Below are 21,544 nucleotides of genomic sequence, written 5' to 3' on the forward strand. Positions count from 1 at the left end.
TTCCAAGAAACTGAATAGTGCAAAGAAGGATCCAAGTTCTTATAAAGTATTGGAATTTTACACTAACATGATCCAGATTTGCAATGTAGAAAAGGGTATAAGAAAAACCAAAATACCACAAGTGGGTCAAAATGAAAAATACAAAATGTCGGTCCACTCACTAGTGCTAAAGAGACCCATGGTGTTATGGAAATTCCAAATGAACCACCACGGTGACGTCTCTATTAGAATCCAACACTGTCTACCTCACTCTGCCACTCACCAACTTCTGAATGCTTATTGGGTTTGTTGACAAAAGTTGACACACCACCTCGTATAAATCTTTCCCCAATTTTTTTATTTTTTGGAAATTTTCTCCAAATATTCGTTCTGTTAAATAAAAAAAAAATTTACGTCCTTTATACAAATGATCAAAATTAGGGAAGGGCCAAAATAAAAGGCTACACCAACCAAAGCACCAACCGCACTATATATAAAACAGAGAGACTGCGATTTATATTAAAAAGAGAAGAGGCAGAGTGGTAGTGTTTGGTCGGATTCATTCACAAATGGCTTCAAGGTTGGCTTCAAGGGCTGCTTCATACCTCAGAATCCAAGTGACCCACAGAGGGTTTGCTTCTGGTAAGCTTTCAAAGATCACAGCTTTTCCATTTTTGTAGTTGAATTCTGGGATGATGTTTGTAAAGATGAATGCTTTTGAATATGGATCTCTTTTTGGAGTTTGGTTTTTGTGCTTGATCTGTGGTTGTGGCAACCAAAGATCTGATTTTTATTGATGGGTTGTGTGTTTTTTGGCCAAATGGCTTGATGTGGATGTGGGTTTTGGATTTAGTGTTGCGGAGATTAGTGGGTTTTTCGGGTCCTTTGCATATTTGGATGTTAGTGAGATATAGGGATCTGCCAATTATGATGCCACGGTTAGTTTGTGTGGTTTAGTATTTAGCTTCAGCTGTGAATTACTGTGGTTAGTTTTGACAGAGTGGTATGCATTTTGAATGAGCAAAATGTTAACCAAGGAGGTAAAGGATCTTTTTTTATCTGTGGTTGGTTGCGACTTTTTCCATTAGAAGCAATTGAAACAAATGGAAAGTGGGTGTCATGACTCATGAACATGAAGATTTGGTTTGGTCTTATAATTTCTTGTTTTAACCAGTTGACACGTTATAATTCTGGGAAAAGGAAAATAAATCTTTTGTTATTATCCCAATGATGTTATCTGATTACATATTCAATTCGTTAGTAGCAGAGATAGGGGGCCTAATACTAAAGTTGATGTATGACGTTGTTCTGTGTGCAGACTCAGAAAGAGATTATTATTATTGAACTAGATAGAATTGTAGTTGGCTGTTCGACTGGTTCTCTTTTGTTATATTTATAGCTTCATGGTGATCCATCTTAAACATTTCCATTTATATGCAGTTGTGAAGGATCTCAACTATGCTAATTCTCACGAGTGGGTGAAGGTTGATGGAAAGTCTGCATCTGTCGGCATTACTGATCATGCTCAAGATCATTTAGGTGATGTTGTGTATGTTGAGTTGCCAGAGGTCGGGGTTGCTGTGAAGCAGGGTGATGCGTTTGGAGCAGTTGAAAGTGTCAAGGCAACCAGTGATATTTACTCTCCTGTGTCGGGAAAAGTGGTTGAAGTCAATGAAGAGCTTAACAGCTCCCCTGGTTTGGTAGGTACCCTCATCCTATGTTAGATTTAGATTGGCCGATATGATAATTGCATGAAGAAGTGGTCAGATGAATTTGGGCTTTTGTGCTTGTTGACTACTATTGTGGTTATAAAATCATATCAGAATGGGTTTGATTTTGAAATAAATTTTCAACCAGGTAGAAGACAGTCCAAGTTAGTATTGCATCTGTAAATCACATAGGGCCTTATATCCTCTTCATTATGTATACTGAAACCCAAGGTTGTACAAGTTATGTGTTATCTAGAGTCATATGCTTCACTGAAAGTTAGTGTTCCTTCAGCTTATGGACCTCTGCACAGTTTTGTTATACAATGTGTATGTTATGAACATCACTTTGTTATAGACATGTCAGCAAAAGATTTTCCTCCCTTTAGTGTTTTCTTTTTGTAATATGGTCTGTTTTTTCTGTACCAGGTTAACTCAAGCCCGTATGAGAAGGGATGGATAATTAAAGTAGAGATAAATGATAGTGGAGAACTGAAGAACTTGATGGATTCAGACAAGTACACCAAGTTTTGTGAAGAAGAAGATGCACATTGATTGATGCCGGCCGTTGCAACAGGCACTACTGAGAATCTGTTTGTTATGCATAGAATGCAATACAGGAGGAAGTCATAAAGTGCAAATTCCCTTTCTGCTCTAATGCTGTATTTTTCTCTGCTTTCCTTGACTAGGAATGATCCTATTTGTTACATCCTTTGCTGCTGCCGTGATTTTTCTTTTTCAATCAAAAATGAAGTATGTACCACAAACTGAAGTAGCAATAATTTCGAGCAAGCATTTTTGTAAGTCACTTGCAATGAGTATGCATTTTTGGGGTCAAGCTAGATAATATGATGATAGATTCAGCTGGCATTGCCTTCCCAATAGAAATTATGTGAGTTTGATGAACATTAGTCATTTTTCTAAGTATCAAATGCAAAACAATGTTTACTCAAAACTTTAACAACTTCTTGTTCTTGGTGTATGAAGTGTCATACTGGGTGCTTCTGATCAAGTTCTGACTATGGGATTAAATGGCCAGGACTAATATTGAATTAATGGTGATACTAGCTTTAAAACAATTGTTGAATACAGATTGCATCCAAGATATGAAGGTATTAGTTTAAACTTGCAGGATATTCAGGCAGGCATTAGGATCAAGTAATAACAAGAGAACATTACCGAAAGCGTAAACTAAACGATTGGTCCAAGTGTCCAACTACCCAACAAAACTAAGATCAGTCTAACAACGTATCACATAGCATATATATAGTTGGGAGATCAGCAGTAACGAGCTAGCTAGCACCTGAACTAATCACTCATCAGAATCGGTGGAATCCGTATCCGAATCCGAATCCAACCGAGACAGACACTTGAACCTGAGTCCCTTTACCTCTTCTTCCCATTCTGTGAGCTCCAAAGATCCTTTCAGCCCTTTGATTTGCAGAATCACTTCTTCATCTTCTTCATCATCATCGTCATCAACATTCACTATATATTTGAACGCATAGTTCCCCTTTCTGTCGACATGAAAAGGCCCAAATAACGCCCCACTGCCATCATCATCGTCGTAGTCATCATCATCCTGTACCGGGAAAATGTCCATAAGGGAAAGACATATTGGTGAGTAGGACTCTATGTATAAAGCATATTAACACTACAAATTGTACAAAATCAATGCTAGAGTTACTAATAAGTGACTAAGAAATAAGAGATAACAAATTACTAATCATCAGATATGTACCTTTCTACACATCCACCCAAAATAGAACAATTTGATATCCTTGTGCACCTGAAAGTTGCCTACAACCTGCACCTCCATCACCGGCATCACCTCTCCTTCATCCACCATGGGTTTCCCTCCTCTTCTCAGAATCCTCAAACCACCGTGGCCTTTGCATACAGGGCACTGAAATACATGTAAAATTTTTTACTAATACCCCAAAATATATCACAAATATGAGACTGATCTGTGTATGTACTCTATTACTTTTAAGTAAAGAAACTAGCTAGTGTAGTATGTACTTACAGTTAGAGGTCTATGATATCCAATACCATCTAGTCCCCTTGACCAAGAAGCAGTAGACAAATACAAAGGAACCATATTCCCATTATACAAGTCGAAGAGCTCTATTTTGCAGACCGTACAACTGACTCTGATGTGGTACTTGAGTGACTTGTTCTTCCAGCCTCCTTCGGGCTCAATGCGACTCACTCCGTCTAGACTCTCCACAGAAATGTTCAGAATCATCCGCTTACCGATCATCTTGAACAACTAGTGTCCTTCAAGAAAACAATGAATGGAGTTACTAGGTTGGATCTCAAACTTATTGGCTTTGATGTATGCGTACGAGTCATGACTACCGTTGGGCATATATATATCCTAGTATGAAAACGAAACATGTTTGGTAGGTTTGATTCTCTTTCTTGATTCATGACAAAGAGAAAGCTGCCAACCAAAATGCAATCAATGATTGCTTGTTGTGCAAGATACATATGTTGCCAGTTGCGCATGAAAACCTTTTTTCTCATTTGGTAATACTGTAGCTTTATAGATGTCTTAGTTTCATTTCCTGAATGGGGATTGTCCAAGGTTTTGGTTATGGTTTTGCATGTGACTGCTTTATTTTCATCTGAAATTTGCAGAAGCTTTCTCTATCAAAAGCCTTCGTTCCTAATCTTAGAAATCCCCCCAAAAATCTAACTGATACTACTTATACTGCTCCAAAATTATAAATTTATATGTCATGGACCTGATACAAAAGTTCTAGCTATGTACGATGAATATCTTGTTACTAAACATGCTAAGTGATAAAGCTTCAGTATTAGAGAGTAATAACACTTGCTACGTAATTTACTTAAAGCACATGTTATAAAGCTTGGTAAACTGTAACTTGATGATGTAGCTAGAGAGAGATGAACACTAAAGCCAGAACATCAAAACCGGTTTAAGAGTACTTCGGATAATTAATAAGGAAATTTGATCGGGACTTGCGTAAAAACCAAGTATGAGGAGAAAATTGAATTACCTGAATGATGTTTCATTGATTTACTTGTCAAAGACAGATGAGGAAGCTGCTGCGAGTAAAACTAATGAAGTGCTTGTTCTGTTTTTATTTAGTTATTAATGATTGATTTCCATTTCCACTTGCCTTCATGCTTGTATCTGATTAATGTTGACCTACCTGAAAGATGTATGAGGCTTTTCGCATGACCTACCTCCTGGAGCTAGATTTTTCATGCGTATGAACAAGCCGATAGTGTAGCTAGATATGACATCATTTGACACAACAACATAATAGGAATCGAGGGAAGGAACATTGTTTGACACAAACATAAGTATGAAATATGACATGGCCCTCTATACAAGTAATAGACGGGTTAGGTTAGCATCAAGCATGTCTATATGGTTGGAGGTCGATCATTCGAATTACTAAAGGCCCTGAACTGATAGGATGAAAAGAAAACAAAAACAAAAATTGTGGTGTCTTTATTTCCTCTTAAACTTCAAATTTTCAAGTAATCAAGTATTGATATCAACAAGTTTTTGTTAGCTTTGTTCAATCAAAGCCACAGTGAATAGGTTCTGGCAAATTATGCCGTCTTATTAATATATAAAACCATTTCTATATAAAACAGATTGATTATTAGCCTGTGATAAACATCTGAGTGTTTCATTTCATAAATAAATCAACTAATTTTCCATAAATTGGGAGTAGTGTAGAACACACAATACATGCCATCTTACATCTCTATGTATGCAAGTTCAAATTTGTATACATCATTGTATTCCTAATACACAGATGAATCACTGCGGTCATCTAAGCTCTCTGTGACCCCACAAAAACAACTACACTAGCTTTATCTTTTATTCAAGATAAACACATTGTTGGGTTTTTTCATCAATCTAAACTTTTTCTGGGTGTTTAATTAAACCAATTCCTACCCCTCCTTTTTGCTACATTATCACATAACACTCATTGAAACCAAAATCAAGACCTGGGGGTGTATAACTAGTGCCTTCTATGTACATGTGGCATGGTGCACGACGTAGACTTGCACCTCTTTGCTTCTTTTGTGAAGATGACGAGGCAACATCAGCCACTCGACGAAGAACTAAAGCTACCTCCAACCATATAAAGTATAGAATGCTGAATCTTGCTCTACCACAACTCCACAAGAATATTAGATCATCAGGCTCAGTCAAATCTCATGCTAGGGTTGCTCTCTTGCCTTTTGCATCTCTTGACTGCAAACAAATTATTTTAGTCGTAAATGAGAACTCTATTTGAATATGTACATATGCAACTAACAAATGAACGATCCTGGTGCAAGCACATATGAAACTTAGGGAGAGAGACAGACCTGTGCGGCAACAGATCTTTTTGAATCCAAGAACTGGCTGTAAATGTTGTAAAATTTTTGCTTCTCAGCCTCAGAAACAGATGGTCTCGTCCTGGAAGCAGTAGACTTCAAGAGTGCATCCGAAATAACTGGCTTTCTCCCTGGATCATTGGTATATGTACCATCCAGAATTTCATGCACTGCTGCAAGCTGAGCATCTGAGAGAAGTGCTTGAAGGTCAGCCCCACTATATCCCTCAGTCATATCAGCTATGGCAGATAAATCCACATCACCATCCAGTGGTAGCTGAAACAGGTCAAAATAAACATAATTATATTCTAAAATGAATTGAACAGAGAAAAATATTATACAATGAAAAAAGCCTCATCATTTCCGAGTAGCTAATAGGCTCAACTGAGGTGTCATGAGAAAAAGAGTGAAGAAAGCTAAGCAAGAGATCCTACAACCGTGCTTTAACCATGTACATGAGACTCCTTCTTTAAGTAGTTTTGCTAGTGTAGACAGTGGTTCTGACCAAGGACCCACAGAAATATGAACGATACTGGAATGAAATAATCATGCTGCAACAACAGATTCTCATTTAAGAACATATAGGATAACTTTCTTTAAGTAGTTTTGCTAGTGTAGACACTGGTTCTGACCAAGGACCCACACAAATATGAACGATACAGGACTGAAATAATCATGCTGCAACACCAGATTCTCATTTAAGAACATATAGGATAACTTACAATAGATAGTAATCACAGGATATCATATATGGGCCACGAAAAGAAAAAGAGTAAAGGAGACAAGTTTGCTATATAACAAAATGGCTGTTAAAATATATGCATGTTATTACTAACCTTTTTCGAAAGGACTCTTAGAATATCCAACCTTTCACGCGAAGATGGAAAATCACAAAACAGAAGGCGATCCAGCCTACCAGGTCTCAGAAGTGCAGCATCAAGCAAATCTGGTCTACTGCTTTAACATGAAAAATGCAGTCGCAGACAATGGACTCAGTAAAGCCGAAGCAAAGATGATATAAACAATCCAGTAACAGGACGAGTTCCTTAGTGTTATATAGGATTCATGCAGTAATCATAATGAAACAATTATATAATACAATTGCTAACTTGAACTTCTATGGAATGTTTAATTGATAAATCATGGGCAAGTATACAGGCAAAAATATTCTTGTCCAGAGACTGACATCAAGAATACAAAATTAGAAATAAAACAACTTCTCCGAAGATAAACTAACCTTGTTGCAGCAAACACAAAAACACCAGTCAAAACTTCAACACCATCCAATTCAGTCAGAAACTGCGACAAAGAATGATAGGATGATAAGAAAGTCAACTATGAAGAGAAGAAAAAAAGAAATGGGACAATAAAACAGACATACCTGATTGACAACACGATCAGTTACTCCAGTATTGTCATGTCCCCTTTTTGGGGCAATAGAATCAAATTCGTCAAAAAAGAGAAGGCATGGTGCTGCAGCAGCTGCTTTGGAGAATATATCCCGAACCTAGACAGCAGCATTCAATTACACCTCTGAGAAGAATATACCCTTTGATTTTCTAGATGTTATTTACATCTCACATGATTTAAGCAGCAAAATCACAAAGGGGTTCAGTTATTGAAAGATATCATTCACACTTACAGCTTGCTCAGAAGCACCAATGTATTTATTCAACAGCTCAGGTCCTTTGACTGATATAAATCGTAGTGAACAGGCAGCAGCAGCAGAACCAACTATATGCGTTTTTCCACAGCCAGGTGGCCCATACAATAATACATTTGACCGCAACCTTAAAGGAGTTTTTGCAAAGATATTTGGGAATTTTGAAGGCAATTCAATCATCTGATTGTGAGAGAGAGAGAGAGAGAGCATTACAAAAACAGAAGTACAATCAGTACTGAAATCAACATATCAAAAAGAGGACGCATAATATCTGATGGCAGTACAAAATTACAAAAAAAATAAAAGCTCTTTTACTACACATCATCAGGCTCTGTAATAATAATAAAATTATACATATAAATATTAACTCAGTTGATAAATATCTTGCCTCTTTAATTGCATTGCAAATGTCAACAAGACCACCAACGTCATCCCACCCAGAACGACCCCCTTCAGAAGCAGACTTAGTGATGTCACGCATGGCAACCGGAAGGAACTCATGCATTGCCCGAGAGAAATCATCCACAAGTAAAGTGGGTTTTTCACGCTCATCAGAAGCAAACTGATAAGGCAGAAAACGACCTATGGCGGCATGGACAGTTCTATCAACCAAGATTTCCTGAAACAGTGAGACTGTTAATATTTATGATTGCTCCATGGATGCTGATGCTAGCAACTAGTTGATGTTTTTTATTTAAAGAGAGCATGAAGAATTCTAACAACCAAGGCTCCTCTACTTGCATAAAAGAACATTTATTGGTAACAACTTGTCAACTTGTGACACATTGAAATCAAGACTCTACAATCACAACCAAGTACAACAAAAAAAACATAATTGACCAACTAAATACAGAAATGATTACTTACAAATAAGATCAAATTACAACAGGAGACACTAGAGTTACAGCAATAATAGAAGAAAAATGATGATGGCACTGACAATTACAATGACGATAATAATATTATTTTCTTTGGACAGAATGTGTAATACTATTTACATAATCTCTAGTAACACCAGAAGTAATTTAAGTAAAAGGTAGAATACCAGATCATATGCATCATAGCCATCACATTTGGAAGCTACATCTTGTAAGATTTCATCAGAACATTGCAAGCAACGCCTCCGAATTTCATGTTTCAAAATGGCTGCACGTTCTGAGACAGCAGGAGCAGGCATTTGGACATGAAAGTCAAACCTACCTGATGATAATAGAAGTTAAAAATACAGCATTCAGAATATTAACTTGAAATAAGCAAATCTCTGCTTTGACCATATCTTATAGATTTACCAAGTACAATGCAGTATGCATTCCACATTCAAAAAGAACAAACCTGAAGAGCTCAATGACTGTGGCATACTCTCTAATGACTTTGAGGAAGCTATGAAAGCAAGCGGGCCAATTCCACAGGAGATCTTCCTTTTTTCCTGTTCAGACAACCAATAGATTTCTTAGCTGACTTGAGGACAACAGCATATCTGTGAAAATGCAACCATAGTCCTCGATATATTACCCCATATTCATCCATAATGTCTATGAGAAATTCTGCTAGTGCAACAACAGAAGTTGAAGGTTGAGATCCTTCTGAGTCTGAAGAGGATGAAACAATGCTATCAAGATCGTCAAGAATTACAAGAGATGGTGCATGATCTAAAGCCTCAGATATGTAGCTAGAGAGTGCTTGGCGAACGGTCAAGGCCTTTTCCATGGCAAGTTGAGAACAGCATACATAAACTCTGCACAGAAAAGAAAACAAAGACATTATATAAAAGTATATTTCACCCCTCAAAACCGCCCATGTCATGATTCACTACGTTAGCAGGTTTAATGATAACTCATATTATTTCTAGTAACTTTTCAATAATACAATGACCGATGAGAAAACAAATTAAAATATTTGATTCATCAACATCACGACCTACATGTGTGCTAGAAGGCCTCCATGTTCCTCAAGACATTTTCCAACAGTTCTCGCTAATAATGTCTTTCCAGAACCCTAATAGGAGAAAATAAAAGGACAAATCAACATCAGATCAAGGGACTAAAAGAGTTTAGTTTAACAGTCTTGCAAGACAAAGCGCAGTATCATATGAAGATTTAATTCCTAAAAATCAGTGTGATAAAATGGATAAATAAAAAGTTACATTTTTTATAAAACTTGAGAGAGTTTACTAGATAAGCTAGCATCAAAGAAACCAAAATATGAGCACTTCATAAGTTCCACAACCCAACGAAAACTGAATTTCAAGAGATGATGAACTCACCGGAGGTCCATGTATCAGAACATGTCCAGGGAGAGGAAGATTATGTGAACTAAACCATACCCCATAAGCAGGAGTTAGTAACACCAACATTCCTACAATTGGAAACATCAGGTATTAGGTGACTCCAAGGCTTCCTTAAAGGGATGAGGAGGACTATAATTAACTTACAAAACTAGTAATACCGGTAAATCCACCTTGAGACACTGACAAGTACTAAAAGAAAACATAGCAACTTTCTAAAGTCCTACACAAAGTTTTTAATGTCATTGACCATCAAACATTTATGTATGCAAGAGATACTGAACGTCTAAAAAGTTGAGGAGAGAAAACAGGTTCACAAAGAAATACAAATACCTACTATTTAAAACTTCAGAAGCAGTTGTCCCCATCCAGCTCAAGGAAGATATATCAGAAGTAATATCTTTGTCAGACATTCTTTCTCTTACTGAATAAAAGGACACAGGTTCACCCATATGCTTTTCAAGTGAGTCAAGATTATTGTTGTTGCCTTTGTTTCTTTCATCAAATACAAGCTCATACACATTTCCGCCACATTGAGATTCCTTGGAAATTGTCAATACATACAAGACTTCAACTGGAACTTCAGGATTCATATTATTGTTTGCCAGGAAATCATTTGATGATTCCTCAATCCCAGACTGGTTCCCTTTCACTTCAAAATGAAGCAAAGTTTCATTTCCCAAAATCAATGAATTAACTTCTACTCCTGCTTTGGAAGTAATAGCATCTAACTGTGCAAGGATCCAAGCTTTAAGTAGAATTTCTACCCCATTTCCCTTGTCAGACTGATGGGCAGGTTCTTCATCCTCTTTGCAAGAAAAATCAGCAACAACTTTGTCATGGGTTGACCAATCAACAACATCTATATAGGTGCTTGAGCCAGGTGTTAGAAGCATGTCATTCTTCTTACGAGTTATATGCCTGTCAAGAACTTGTAAACCATTTCTTTCAACAGCTTTCTCTTTAGGAGATATCTTGAAGTGGCAGGGTGAAAGTGAACACATTGGCATGTTATTCTTCAAAATAGCACCACATCCCTTTAAATAAACCCCTGCAGGCATGAAAGCAATCTCGTTCAAGCGACTAGAATCTGGCCAATGAAATGACATAATGATTTTATTGTGAAAATGAAAAACCTAACAGAACCAAACAAAAACACACACATACACAGACACAAGCACTAACAGTGGGAAGACAAACAAAATGTTCGCTGTAACAGTGTCAAAAAAAGGATCATGGATGTATAATTAGAAGATTAAATCTGCAGAATGAGCCCAGAGATACCTTGCACCTAAATCAGCAATAACAATCAAAACTCTTAAGTCTTCCAATAGCATTTTCAAATTAACTAAAGTAACGTCGTTCGAGTATACATGCACTAGACCAAAGAATGACAACCATATTCAACACTGTGTAGGATTTACTCACATGAATGCAAACCAGCCCTAAGGTAGAGGCGAAGAGACTGGGCAATCATTAGATGCCCTTTAGCAACTGAGTCGGAAATCAACAGCCGAACTACTGCTTGACGATTGTCCTTTTTGTCATTTGGAACTCTAACACTAGATTCCTTTGTTGTTGAACTTCTTATTCTCAACCCATCACTTTCAGAATTTTTCATGCTTTCTTTTGGTACCAATCTCGGCACAACAGCTACTAACTCAAGAGACTGTAATGAGAACATTTTTGCTGTTTCTGGGTGAATAATAGCAACAGAAGTGAGAACAACTCCAAGCTCAACACCTTTCACATTACTTTGGTGAACTAATCTCCTGTCTGCATCTTGAACACGGAGTAGTGCTTTTGAAATATTAGACGAGAGCATTCCATCCCCATTCGAGTTGACATTCGTGCGTCTCTTTGGAGCAACTGCGACTTCAGTCCCTGGCACCAGTTGCACTGGCAATGTCTCACAAGTCAGTACTTAATTCCAGCAGGCTAAGATACTATTGTAGCCTACAAGTATTTAGCCCCAGCATAAAGGAAAGTGATTGACATCTACATGAACAAGTAAATCGCAGCTCATTCGTTTCTATTACTAACAATTCACAGTGGATACAGCAAGCAATTTACTGATTTAGGACGAGAATATAGCATCTTACCCACCGATTTCTTGGGAAAGGTTGAAACAACAAGAAATGTAATGGTGGTGCGGCCATGCAACCACAAAGGAAACTTCATTCCTTCATGAACAATCCTCACCTGCATAAACGAAAGGTACGACACTATAACCAAAACCAGACTATATAAAACCACCAGAAGCACCAAAAGAGCTTGAATTGACTACATTTGAGTACCTGATTCAATATAGCAGCCTCAGCAAGCTCGGAGTTAAGCTCCATGACCTCCCAATCATCCTCAGTACACGGCTCGATCGTCACCAAAGTAGCTTTCGCCACATTCGAAAGAGCTCGCACCTGAACCCTAGAACGATTCGGCATCGAAATACACTCTCCGAATTGCTGAGCTACCTATAATCGGAATCGTAAATTCTCAGTCCACTAATTTCTATTTCTTGTTTTGGTTGAGAAGAGAAATGAAATAGAGAGCTGACCTCGATTGCGGGAGAAGAGGAGGTGGCGCCGGACCAAGCGACGGTCCAGCGGTCGTCGTTTGAGGAGGAGCGGAGGTCGAGGGCGAGGACGGGAGGGAGAGATGGGGAGGAGGAGTGGAGGGTTTGGATTAGGGGGAGAGGGAGGGAGACGTAGCAGTCCTCTATGGCACCGACTAATTTCACCTCGAACTCCATTACTGCCGAATTGAGGTTAGAGCTAGAAGAAGAAGATGATGATGATTAAAAAGGATAGCGCGGCTGCGTCTGTCTGCGCAGCGCCGCAACTGAAAAGCGTCGTCAGTCGTCACTCCCAATAATGTTTTCTTTTTTTCGAAGTTTATTAGTTTTGTATTATTTTTAATGCTTTTTTTTTTTTTTTTTTTTACAATAATAGGGAGGTTGGTTTAAAAATTTATAGCGTTCACTCTTCAGTAAGCCGGTTAGATGATTAGATTTGAACTTCTGTTTTCAGATGAGTCACTAAATTTAGTTAACTAATAAAAATCATTCTTAAAAAAAAAAAATAGTTAACTAATAAGAATCAATTTTTTAAAGATTTAATGAGACGTGATACACTCATAATTGCTTTATGGAAGAATTTAAAAGATATATGTACATGTAAATTTTCCTTCGTTAGTCGTTTTGTAAAAATACTTTAAAATTTGCATGTTCATCAATCGTAACTGACACATTAGTTTGTGCTTTGTTCAACAACTACATTAAATTCAATAGCAAATAAACAATAGTCTCCCTCATTTGAAATGAAAAGTGATTTGACGCATTGAGTAAGAAACTCTGTTGTATTATCTAACCTCTGTCACAAATGTAATTTAGTCAATAACTACAATATTCAAGCCAAATGTGAGTTTTCTTTTTCGGTAGTAAAGTAAACTAACAAAACGTGGTACACCTATAACTCACTTAATCGTAGTCAGTGGAGCACTCTTTGCTAGTTGGTGCATGTTAGAATACATGTGTTTCTGTAGAGATTCCTGATATTATCTCGGGAAATAATCTAGATGCTTATTGTAATCACGGGTTTAGGCTCAATGTCTCCCCCTTTGTACTCGACAGTTTCATTAATCAAGGCTTGAGGAGTTGAGGGTAACAACACTAGCCTTTTATTCAAAAAAAATAAAAATAAATAAATAACTGGCTTTATCGTCGTTTGTGAGATTTATTTTTGTATGACGGTCATTTAATAAAAAGGATTCAAAATTTTGCATTATCGTCACTTGCAATTAACACATTACATTGTGCGTTTTCCAACAACTAAATTAAATCTCATAGCAAATAATGACAATGGTCTCTCTTTAATTTGAAAACAAAAGGTCATTTAGCACATTGAGTAACAAACTTTGTTGTATCACTCTAGTGTGGGGGTGGTCAACCATTTTGGACCCTGACTCGACCATAAATGCTGTAATGATTTCGACTATGAAAGCGGCAAAGATTGCAGCTATAAGTACGACAATCACTGCAGTTATAAATGCGAAAATGGTTATAGCAGTGAGTGCACAATGATTACAGTCATAAATGCGGTAATGATGACATTTATAAATGCGGTGCTAATAACGACTTGCCGCCCAAGTAAACATTCACTCACAAATAGGGGCTCGACAGCCAAGTAACACATCCCAGCTCCAATTAGTTTACTACACCAAGGCCATGTTTGGTTCATGGATTTGAGGCATCAGGAAAGGAAAGTCTTTCATTTCCTTTGTTTGGTAACCACAAACTCGGGAATTACTTTCCTGACAGAGGGGAAAATATGGGGGAAAGTCATTCCACTCAAACTTGATGGGAATGAGTTTCCCATCTCATTTCCTAGCATTAATTGCAAGTATTTTGGACAATAATACCCCAGCCCAAATACGCTATTACCAAATTTACCCATCAAACCCTCACGCATTCGCGCCTCTCTTTCACCCTCACGCATTAGCGCCTCAATTTGGCGCTCTCTATTTCGCGCTTCTTTCATCACCTACACACTCACGCATTCCAAAAAATTCTTTATCAGAGGAGACGAACTGATTGGGTATGTATGATATATAAATCCATTACCTTTTTTTTTTTGTGATTGGGTATATGATCTCTCTCCCAAGTAATCAAAGGTCAGGCCCCAATTCTCTAATCTTGTTAATAATATGATTGGGTTCTCTTAGTTTACTTTGGTGTGTTTCTATTTGTGTACGAAATGAGAATTGTTTGGTTGATGAGGACTAGATTGGTTATCTGGAATCCAGAGGATTGGTTTTCTGGAATACCCAATTGATGGAAATAGAATATAATAGATTCTTTTCTCTGTTTGATTGTGGGTTTGTTTTGTTTGTGCTTGATTTTGGTCATGTATGATGGATGCTGTAAGTTGGAATTATGAATTTTGGGTTATTTCAATTGTTCTGTGAAGTTGTAATTTTCCCGTAATTTGTTCTGCTTGATTGCGAGCCCTTACAATTTTGATCATCTAGGGTATTCAAAGGTTGTTCTTGTGCTATACTGCTCATGTTAGTTTTGAATTTGTAGGAGTCCTCAATAGAGACAGAACTGATATGTAATTTAGAAAGTTGAACACTTGAGCAATCAAGCTCATTTGTAAAATCTGCACTGGGATTTTTAAGGTCCAATTATATCCATACAAATATAATCAAGTAGAACAGTTGAGCACATATGCAATCAAAACTCAATTGTAGCATGTGCTTTGGGATTTGTAAGGTCCAAATATGTATATAGTTGGGGAAGTGAAAATTGAAATTAGCTATCACTCAGTTGATAATACCCGAACACTAGATAATGGTTTGGATTGAAGGTCTTTCCTATATTTCCCGGATAGATGAGGATCTTAGGTTCCCCGGAAATGGCATATACAGTCCATAACCTATTGTATTTGCAAAAACAAATCTATACTCCATTTCTCATCCATTTAAAAGATTAGTGCATCAGAAATATCAGGGAAGCAGTTAGCAAGTCAACTATGGGGCATTATGCATTGTAGACTCTTCAACATTGTATCTGCTTGTTCTTTGCACAATGTATTGCATATTAATGTATGTTAGTGTTATTGGTTTGTCTTGCTAAGTTATATGCTATTGGTACTCTAGTTTATACATTTACGTTGTCCATAATTTCATTGTATAAAAAATTTTGGTATGCAGCTATGGCTCGCAGAATCTTGTCAAAAACTAAAAAGATTCTACTAATGTTGGAAAACATTAATGATTTATTTAATTTTGTCGTTATGATATACGTTATCATGTATATCATTGCTGAACGACATTATCGTAAGTACCGATTGAAATCAAAATCTATCTACGATGCTTTTTCAAGAGTTGGATGGGACATACATTAGAGTACATGTACCAGAAGTTGACAAGCCTAGGTATCGATCTAGGAAGAATGAAATTGCTACAAATGTCTTGGGAGTATGCTCTCAAGATATGCAATTTATTTATGTGTTACCGGGTTGGGAGGGTTCCGCTGCAGATTCGCGAGTCCTTTGTGATGCCATTAGTCGGAGACATGGTTTGAGAGTTCCTCATGGTGAGATGAAGTGAAATTAATTATGTGTTGTCCTTAAGTCCCTGGTTTTCTATTTTCTTTTAACTTTTTGCAGCATCATTAATAATTTAGTGTATTCTATAGGACATTATTATCTTGTTGATGCTGGATATCCAAATGGGGAAGGATTTCTTGCTCAAATATAGAGGGCAGCGATATCATTTGAACGATTGGAGAGAAGGATACCAACCTACCTCTGCTGAAGAATATTTTAATATGAAGCACTCATCTGCTAGGAATGTGATAGAGAGGTGTTTTGGGTTACTTAAGTTACGTTGGGCAATTCTAAGAAGCCCTTCATTTTTTTCTGTGAAGACACAATGTCGAATTATTACTGCATGTTGCCTACTTCACAACCTTATAAGAAGAGAAATGGCTGTTGATCCATTAGAAAATCAGTTGCCAAATCAATTTGAAGATGACAATCATGATGAAGATGATATTATCAGTAGTATTGACTCATCTGAACAATGGAATAATTGGAGGAAAGAATTAGCAACAGCTATGTTCAATGAATGGAGAGCCAGTAGGAATTGAAGATGAGAAACTGTCTTTTTCTTTAGAAGATTAGTTGCATGTCCTTCTTCTGTTTCATTTGGCTTTTTTGTTGTTTTGTTCTAATGTTGTGTTAGTTGTTTTGTATGAAACTTTATGTCAGTGGTTGAATTGAAACTTTATATCAGAATTGTTTTGTACGGCTTCGTATTTGCTGGTTAGAAACTTTGGAATGAATTTCAGTTATATTGCTGGTTGGTTATCAACACATATTTCTTTTATATTGCTGGTTGGCTATTAATGCTTTGGAATGTTATATTGCTAGTTGGTTATCAACGCATATTTATTTTATATTGCTCGTAAGTTGGAATGAATTTCAGTTAGAAACTTTGATCATTGTCCTTAAATTTATTGTTGATAAATATGTACGTGTACTTAGGATGAGTTCAACAAATTCTAATCGTAGAAGAAAACAACCAGAACAGCCATCACACAATTGGACCCCTCGTGAATATGTGGCTCTAGTTGAGGCGCTAACAGAGATATGTGTTGGTGGATATTGGAAGGTTGACAATGGCTTCAGGTCTGGGTACTTGGGTAAACTTGAACAGATTATAGTGCAAAAGCTACCAAACTGTGGGCTTAAGGCAAACCCCCACATTGAGTCTCGTTTGAAGACATTGAAGAAACAAACACTTGCCATCTACGACATGCTTTCTACCTCAAGTGGGTTCTCATGGAACCATGAAGAAAAAATGGTGGTGTGTGAAAAACAAGTGTTTGATGATTGGGTTAAGGTAAGTTCTGTTGAAGTTATATGCAGATTCTTTCTTTGAAATTGGTATCAAAATGCAATTGAATTGTTCATGATCAATTAAGCTAATTCTAATATTAATTGCCTAACTTGCTGTGCTATGGAAAGTTTTGTAAAAGAATTGAGGTTTTAATTGCCTAACTTACTTTACGTGAACATACTCCCAATTTCTCAACTTATATATGATTATGCATATGAATTATGTCTTTATGTTCATGCCTAGCTACTGGTTTTTACTCAACTGCAGTAGTACAATACATTTACTCTATTTTGGACAGCAAGCAGATTTTAGTAGTTATCAAATCCCAAATTGCATTACCATCTAATTGCATATGACAGGTTCATAAGGATGAAAAAGGACTGAGAATGAAACCATTCATTCATTATGATAGCTTGATAGAAGCCTTTGGCAGAGACCGTGCAAATGGATTAGGAGCTGAAGGACCAGCTGAAGCAGATGAAGATCTCAATAATGAGAATAACTATGCTGACATTGAAGAAAATGGTTTGGATGAAATCACAATTCCTTCATCTGTTACCCGTAATTCTGCAAACCCACCTTCTGCTCGAACTAGGAAACGAGCACGAGATGCTTATTCTCAATGTTTGGGAGACATGGCTAGCACATTACGCTCCTTTGTGGACGTGACCAATGCACACTTGGAGACAATGCAGGGAGTACTCATGAATGAGCATGTAACATCTGAAAGAAGAGGTAAGCTTGTTGACGAGCTTATGAAAATCGAAGGCATAAATGACTATGATGTTATAGAAGCTGCAGCTGCAATTATTGGTGATGACTCCAAAATTGAACTCTTGTTCAATTTTCCAGACAACGTAAAAAGTCAATAGATTCATAAACTTCTTGGCCGTTAGATATATAGATGCTAGCTGGAGATTAATGTTGGCTTCAGTTTTCTTTTATTTTGCTTCTAGGACAGCATGATGACTCAAGTAATGGTCTAGATATTTTGAACTTTTATTAAAGACTATGATATATTTTGAACTTCTGACCAATGTAAGGCTATTATCTATTTTGAACTGCTCTTCATTCTTTAGGAAGAGATATGTTGCAGTAACAGATGATTATAATGTAAACAAGACTGTGACTAGTAAACTGCTCCAGAAACTTGACTATCAAGTCAGTACTGTTTCTTTGGGGTTTGATTGCTTGAGTTGGTAGTGTTGAAAATTAATTTCAGGTTATTTTCATTTTAAAATAGAAGGGTATTTGTTTGGACCCAAAATGAACATTTTGGCCTGACAAGGCATGTGTTGGAGAAATTGAGCCAATGTCAGTGGCTTAAGCTATATATTGTCGACAAGCTCGAAATATATATTTAGAGGCTAAATAAAGCCTACTATGGAAGCATGGAAGTATGACAAGTCAACTTTAGCATATTTTCCTACTTCGGCTAGGAAAAACCGAGCTAGACAAGGAAGGAGGGGTGGCAGACTAACCAAATGAAATCGAAATGTGCTGAAACTTTCCAGATCCATTCTAGACAGCCCAAGGATCATTTCTTATGAAGAGTGCAAGAGCTTTTTTTGAGTGGAAGGCCTTCCAACAATCAGCCCAATTTTCTACAGAAGCAAAACTGGAAAACTGGACCTGTAAGAGGTCCAGCAGAATTTTCGGCCCAACCACATGGAATAAAAATCTGAAAATTTGTCAGGATGATCTACACTCATAGTGGAACATTTCATATGAAGAAGTCGAAGGCATATAATGAAGTCTTGTTGGAGAAATAATTGAAGGAATAAAGGGGCAGAAACTGACCTAAAACCAGCTCAATATTCACATGTTCATGTTTCCTACCCACATGAAGAAAGCTAGATGCTTTTCTCTTTTTCCTTGGATATATTTTTCTTCTACAATCTCTTTAATAGATCATCACCACTTCCATGTTGCTGCACCTTCATGCTTTGCTTTCATTTCATCTTTTCTCTATCTTTTCCATATTTTACAAGTGAACTTAGATCTACTTTCATTATTTTTCTTCCACTCATCATTTCACTCTTCTTTTTCTTCCCTATATAAACACCTTCTCCTCTCATTCTAAAACACACATTCACATACAACAACAACATCTCTAAGATGATCTAAGTTCTCTCTAGAGCAAACCTCTCTAAGAGCAACTCCTCTCTGTTTGGCTCCAATTTTGTTGCAGCTGGTCAACAGTCTCTTTTCTGCGCGAGCGTGCCAGCACCGTTCGGGTGCGGTCGTCGGGGATGTCCCTTGACCTGACTTCTTTTCAAGCGATTGTAGACGAGGAGAGCACCAACCTCGTCATGGGGATTCTTTCTGCCTCGTGGCGAGGACTTTGCTGAAGTTTCTTCTTGTTAACACAATCGATACTCAATATTGCAGATTGAGCAGAGCGAAATCACCGGGAAATGTTGAGATCTTGCTAAAGCGTGACTTTAGCTTAGCTGGGTTGCTAGGGCGTTACCCTTGCTTGGCTGGTTCTGTAACCGTTGTGGTCGCGGCACTACCGTCGGCTCCCGAGGAGATCTAGGACCGAAGTACGTTGACAGAGGGTTTGGTGGCACTGAAAGTCGGCTTCTGAGAAGACTAGGACTAGGAGTGTGATCACCGCTAAGAGAAAGAGAAGGAGAGTGTTTGGACCCAAAATGAACATTTTGGCCTGACAAGGCATGTGTTGGAGAAATTGAGCCAATGTCAGTGGCTCAAGCTATATATTGTCGACAAGCTCGAAATATATATTTTGAGGCTAAATAAAGCCTACTATGGAAGCATGGAAGCATGGAAACATGAAAAGTCAACTTTAGCACATTTTCCTACTTCGGCTAGGAGAAACCGAGCTAAAACAAGGAAGGAGGGGTGGCAGACTAACCAAATGAAATCGAAATGTACTGAAACTTTCCAGATCCATTCTAGACAGCCCAAGGATCATTTCTTATGAAGAGTGCAAGAGGTTTTTTTGAGTGGAAGGCCTTCAAACAATCAGCCCAATTTTCTACAGAAGCAAAACTGGAAAACTGGACCTGTAAGAGGTCCAGCGAGCATTTTCGGCCCAACACATGGAATAAAAATCTGAAATTTGTCAGGATGATTTACACTCATAGTGGAACATTTCATATGAAGAAGTCGAAGGCATATAATGAAGTCTTGTTGGAGAAATAATTGAAGGAATTAAAGGGGGCAGAAACTGACCTAAAACCAGCTCAATATTCACATGTTCATGTTTCCTACCCACATGAAGAAAGGCTAGATGCTTTTCTCTTTTTTCCTTGGATATATTTTTCTTCTACAATCTCTTTAATAGATCATCACCACTTCCATGTTGCTGCACCTTCATGCTTTGCTTTCATTTCATCTTTTCTCTATCTTTTCCATATTTTACAAGTGAACTTAGATCTACTTTCATTATTTTTCTTCCACTCATCATTTCACTCTTCTTTTTCTTCCTTATATAAACACCTTCTCCTCTCATTCTAAAACACACATTCACATACAACAACAACATCTCTAAGATGATCTAAGTTCTCTCTAGAGCAAACTCTCTAAGAGCAACTCCTCTCTGTTTGGCTCCAATTTTGTTGCAGGCTGGTCAACAGTCTCTTTCTGCGCGGGCGTGCCAGCACCGTTCGGGTGCGGTCGTCGGGGGTGTCCCTTGACCTGACTTCTTTCAAGCGATTGTGGACGAGGACAGCACCAACCTCGTCGTGGGATTCTTTCTTGCCTCGTGGCGAGGACTTTTGCTGAGCTTCTTGAAAATCACAATCGATACTCGATGTTGTAGATCGAGCAGAGCGAGAACCACTGGGAAGTGAGGAGAACTTGCTAAAGCGTGACTTTAGCTTGGCTGGGTTGCTAGGGGCGTTACCCTTGCTTGGCTGGTTCTGTAACCGTTGTGGTCGCGGCACTACCGTCGGCTCCCGAGGAGACTAGGACCGAAGTACGTTGACAGAGGGTTTGGTGGCACTGAAAGTCGGCTTCTGAGAAGACTAGGACTAGGAGTGTGATCACCGCTAAGAGAAGGAGAAGGAGAGGAGTTGCTCTTAGAGAGGTTTACTCTAGAGAGAACTTAGATCATCTTAGAGATGTTTTGATGTTGTGATGTGTTTGTGTTGGTGTTTGGTCGTGGTACTACCA

The 21,544-nt window shown here is 37.8% G+C and overlaps 4 protein-coding genes across 6 annotated transcripts; 2 read left to right on the plus strand and 2 right to left on the minus strand.

Moving 5' to 3' along the window:
* Positions 1–398: 398 nt before the first annotated feature.
* LOC133728899 (glycine cleavage system H protein 2, mitochondrial) lies at positions 399–2,493 on the plus strand. Its single transcript, XM_062156342.1, has 3 exons — positions 399–621; positions 1,420–1,679; positions 2,115–2,493. The coding sequence occupies exons 1-3, from the start codon at positions 549–551 to the stop codon at positions 2,238–2,240; spliced, it is 459 nt and encodes a 152-aa protein (XP_062012326.1). The 5' UTR covers positions 399–548; the 3' UTR covers positions 2,241–2,493.
* A 329-nt stretch (positions 2,494–2,822) lies between these two features.
* On the minus strand, positions 2,823–3,996 carry LOC133729299 (uncharacterized). Its single transcript, XM_062156797.1, has 3 exons — positions 3,712–3,996; positions 3,427–3,591; positions 2,823–3,267 (listed from the first exon to the last, which is right to left on the minus strand). Exons 1-3 carry the CDS (start codon positions 3,946–3,948, stop codon positions 2,998–3,000), a joined length of 672 nt encoding a protein of 223 aa, XP_062012781.1. The 5' UTR covers positions 3,949–3,996; the 3' UTR covers positions 2,823–2,997.
* A 1,346-nt stretch (positions 3,997–5,342) lies between these two features.
* LOC133728900 (peroxisomal ATPase PEX1) lies at positions 5,343–12,887 on the minus strand. Of its 3 annotated transcripts, none has more exons than XM_062156343.1 (17): positions 12,558–12,887; positions 12,301–12,474; positions 12,106–12,205; positions 11,432–11,902; positions 10,341–11,054; positions 9,983–10,074; positions 9,641–9,714; positions 9,232–9,454; positions 9,052–9,145; positions 8,765–8,919; positions 8,108–8,338; positions 7,699–7,899; positions 7,438–7,563; positions 7,294–7,355; positions 6,893–7,013; positions 6,048–6,332; positions 5,343–5,931 (listed from the first exon to the last, which is right to left on the minus strand). In XM_062156343.1, exons 1-17 carry the CDS (start codon positions 12,750–12,752, stop codon positions 5,893–5,895), a joined length of 3,357 nt encoding a protein of 1,118 aa, XP_062012327.1. In that variant the 5' UTR covers positions 12,753–12,887; the 3' UTR covers positions 5,343–5,892. The 3 variants fall into 3 exon arrangements, with proteins under 3 accessions (XP_062012327.1, XP_062012328.1, XP_062012329.1); XM_062156344.1 differs by having other exon boundaries at positions 6,893–7,010; positions 12,558–12,886; XM_062156345.1 differs by lacking the exon at positions 12,558–12,887 and having other exon boundaries at positions 12,110–12,205; positions 12,301–12,345.
* Positions 12,888–14,466: 1,579 nt separating this feature from the next.
* On the plus strand, positions 14,467–18,558 carry LOC133728844 (uncharacterized). The gene is made up of 3 exons (XM_062156273.1): positions 14,467–14,595; positions 17,050–17,407; positions 17,764–18,558. The coding sequence occupies exons 2-3, from the start codon at positions 17,051–17,053 to the stop codon at positions 18,274–18,276; spliced, it is 870 nt and encodes a 289-aa protein (XP_062012257.1). The 5' UTR covers positions 14,467–14,595; position 17,050; the 3' UTR covers positions 18,277–18,558.
* Positions 18,559–21,544: the final 2,986 nt, after the last annotated feature.

The sequence above is a fragment of the Rosa rugosa genome, chromosome 2 (genome assembly GCF_958449725.1).
Source record: "Rosa rugosa chromosome 2, drRosRugo1.1, whole genome shotgun sequence".
NCBI lineage: Eukaryota > Viridiplantae > Streptophyta > Magnoliopsida > Rosales > Rosaceae > Rosa > Rosa rugosa.

Bases quoted from the DNA above. Each gene is read 5' to 3' on its own strand.
- LOC133728899 (XM_062156342.1), top strand. From the start codon at position 549: ATGGCTTCAAGGTTGGCTTCAAGGGCTGCTTCATACCTCAGAATCCAA. The intron at 622-1,419 runs GTAAGCTTTCAA...ATTTATATGCAG, and splicing joins CCACAGAGGGTTTGCTTCTG to TTGTGAAGGATCTCAACTAT. The intron at 1,680-2,114 runs GTAGGTACCCTC...TTTCTGTACCAG, and splicing joins TTAACAGCTCCCCTGGTTTG to GTTAACTCAAGCCCGTATGA.
- LOC133729299 (XM_062156797.1), bottom strand. From the start codon at position 3,948: ATGATCGGTAAGCGGATGATTCTGAACATTTCTGTGGAGAGTCTAGAC. The intron at 3,592-3,711 runs GTAAGTACATAC...CATGTATTTCAG, and splicing joins GATATCATAGACCTCTAACT to TGCCCTGTATGCAAAGGCCA. The intron at 3,268-3,426 runs GTACATATCTGA...TTCCCGGTACAG, and splicing joins TTGGGTGGATGTGTAGAAAG to GATGATGATGACTACGACGA.
- LOC133728900 (XM_062156343.1), bottom strand. From the start codon at position 12,752: ATGGAGTTCGAGGTGAAATTAGTCGGTGCCATAGAGGACTGCTACGTC. The intron at 11,903-12,105 runs GTAAGATGCTAT...AGACATTGCCAG, and splicing joins CTTTCCCAAGAAATCGGTGG to TGCAACTGGTGCCAGGGACT. The intron at 7,564-7,698 runs GTAAGTGTGAAT...GCTGCTGTCTAG, and splicing joins TTGGTGCTTCTGAGCAAGCT to GTTCGGGATATATTCTCCAA.
- LOC133728844 (XM_062156273.1), top strand. From the start codon at position 17,051: ATGAGTTCAACAAATTCTAATCGTAGAAGAAAACAACCAGAACAGCCA. The intron at 17,408-17,763 runs GTAAGTTCTGTT...TGCATATGACAG, and splicing joins TGTTTGATGATTGGGTTAAG to GTTCATAAGGATGAAAAAGG.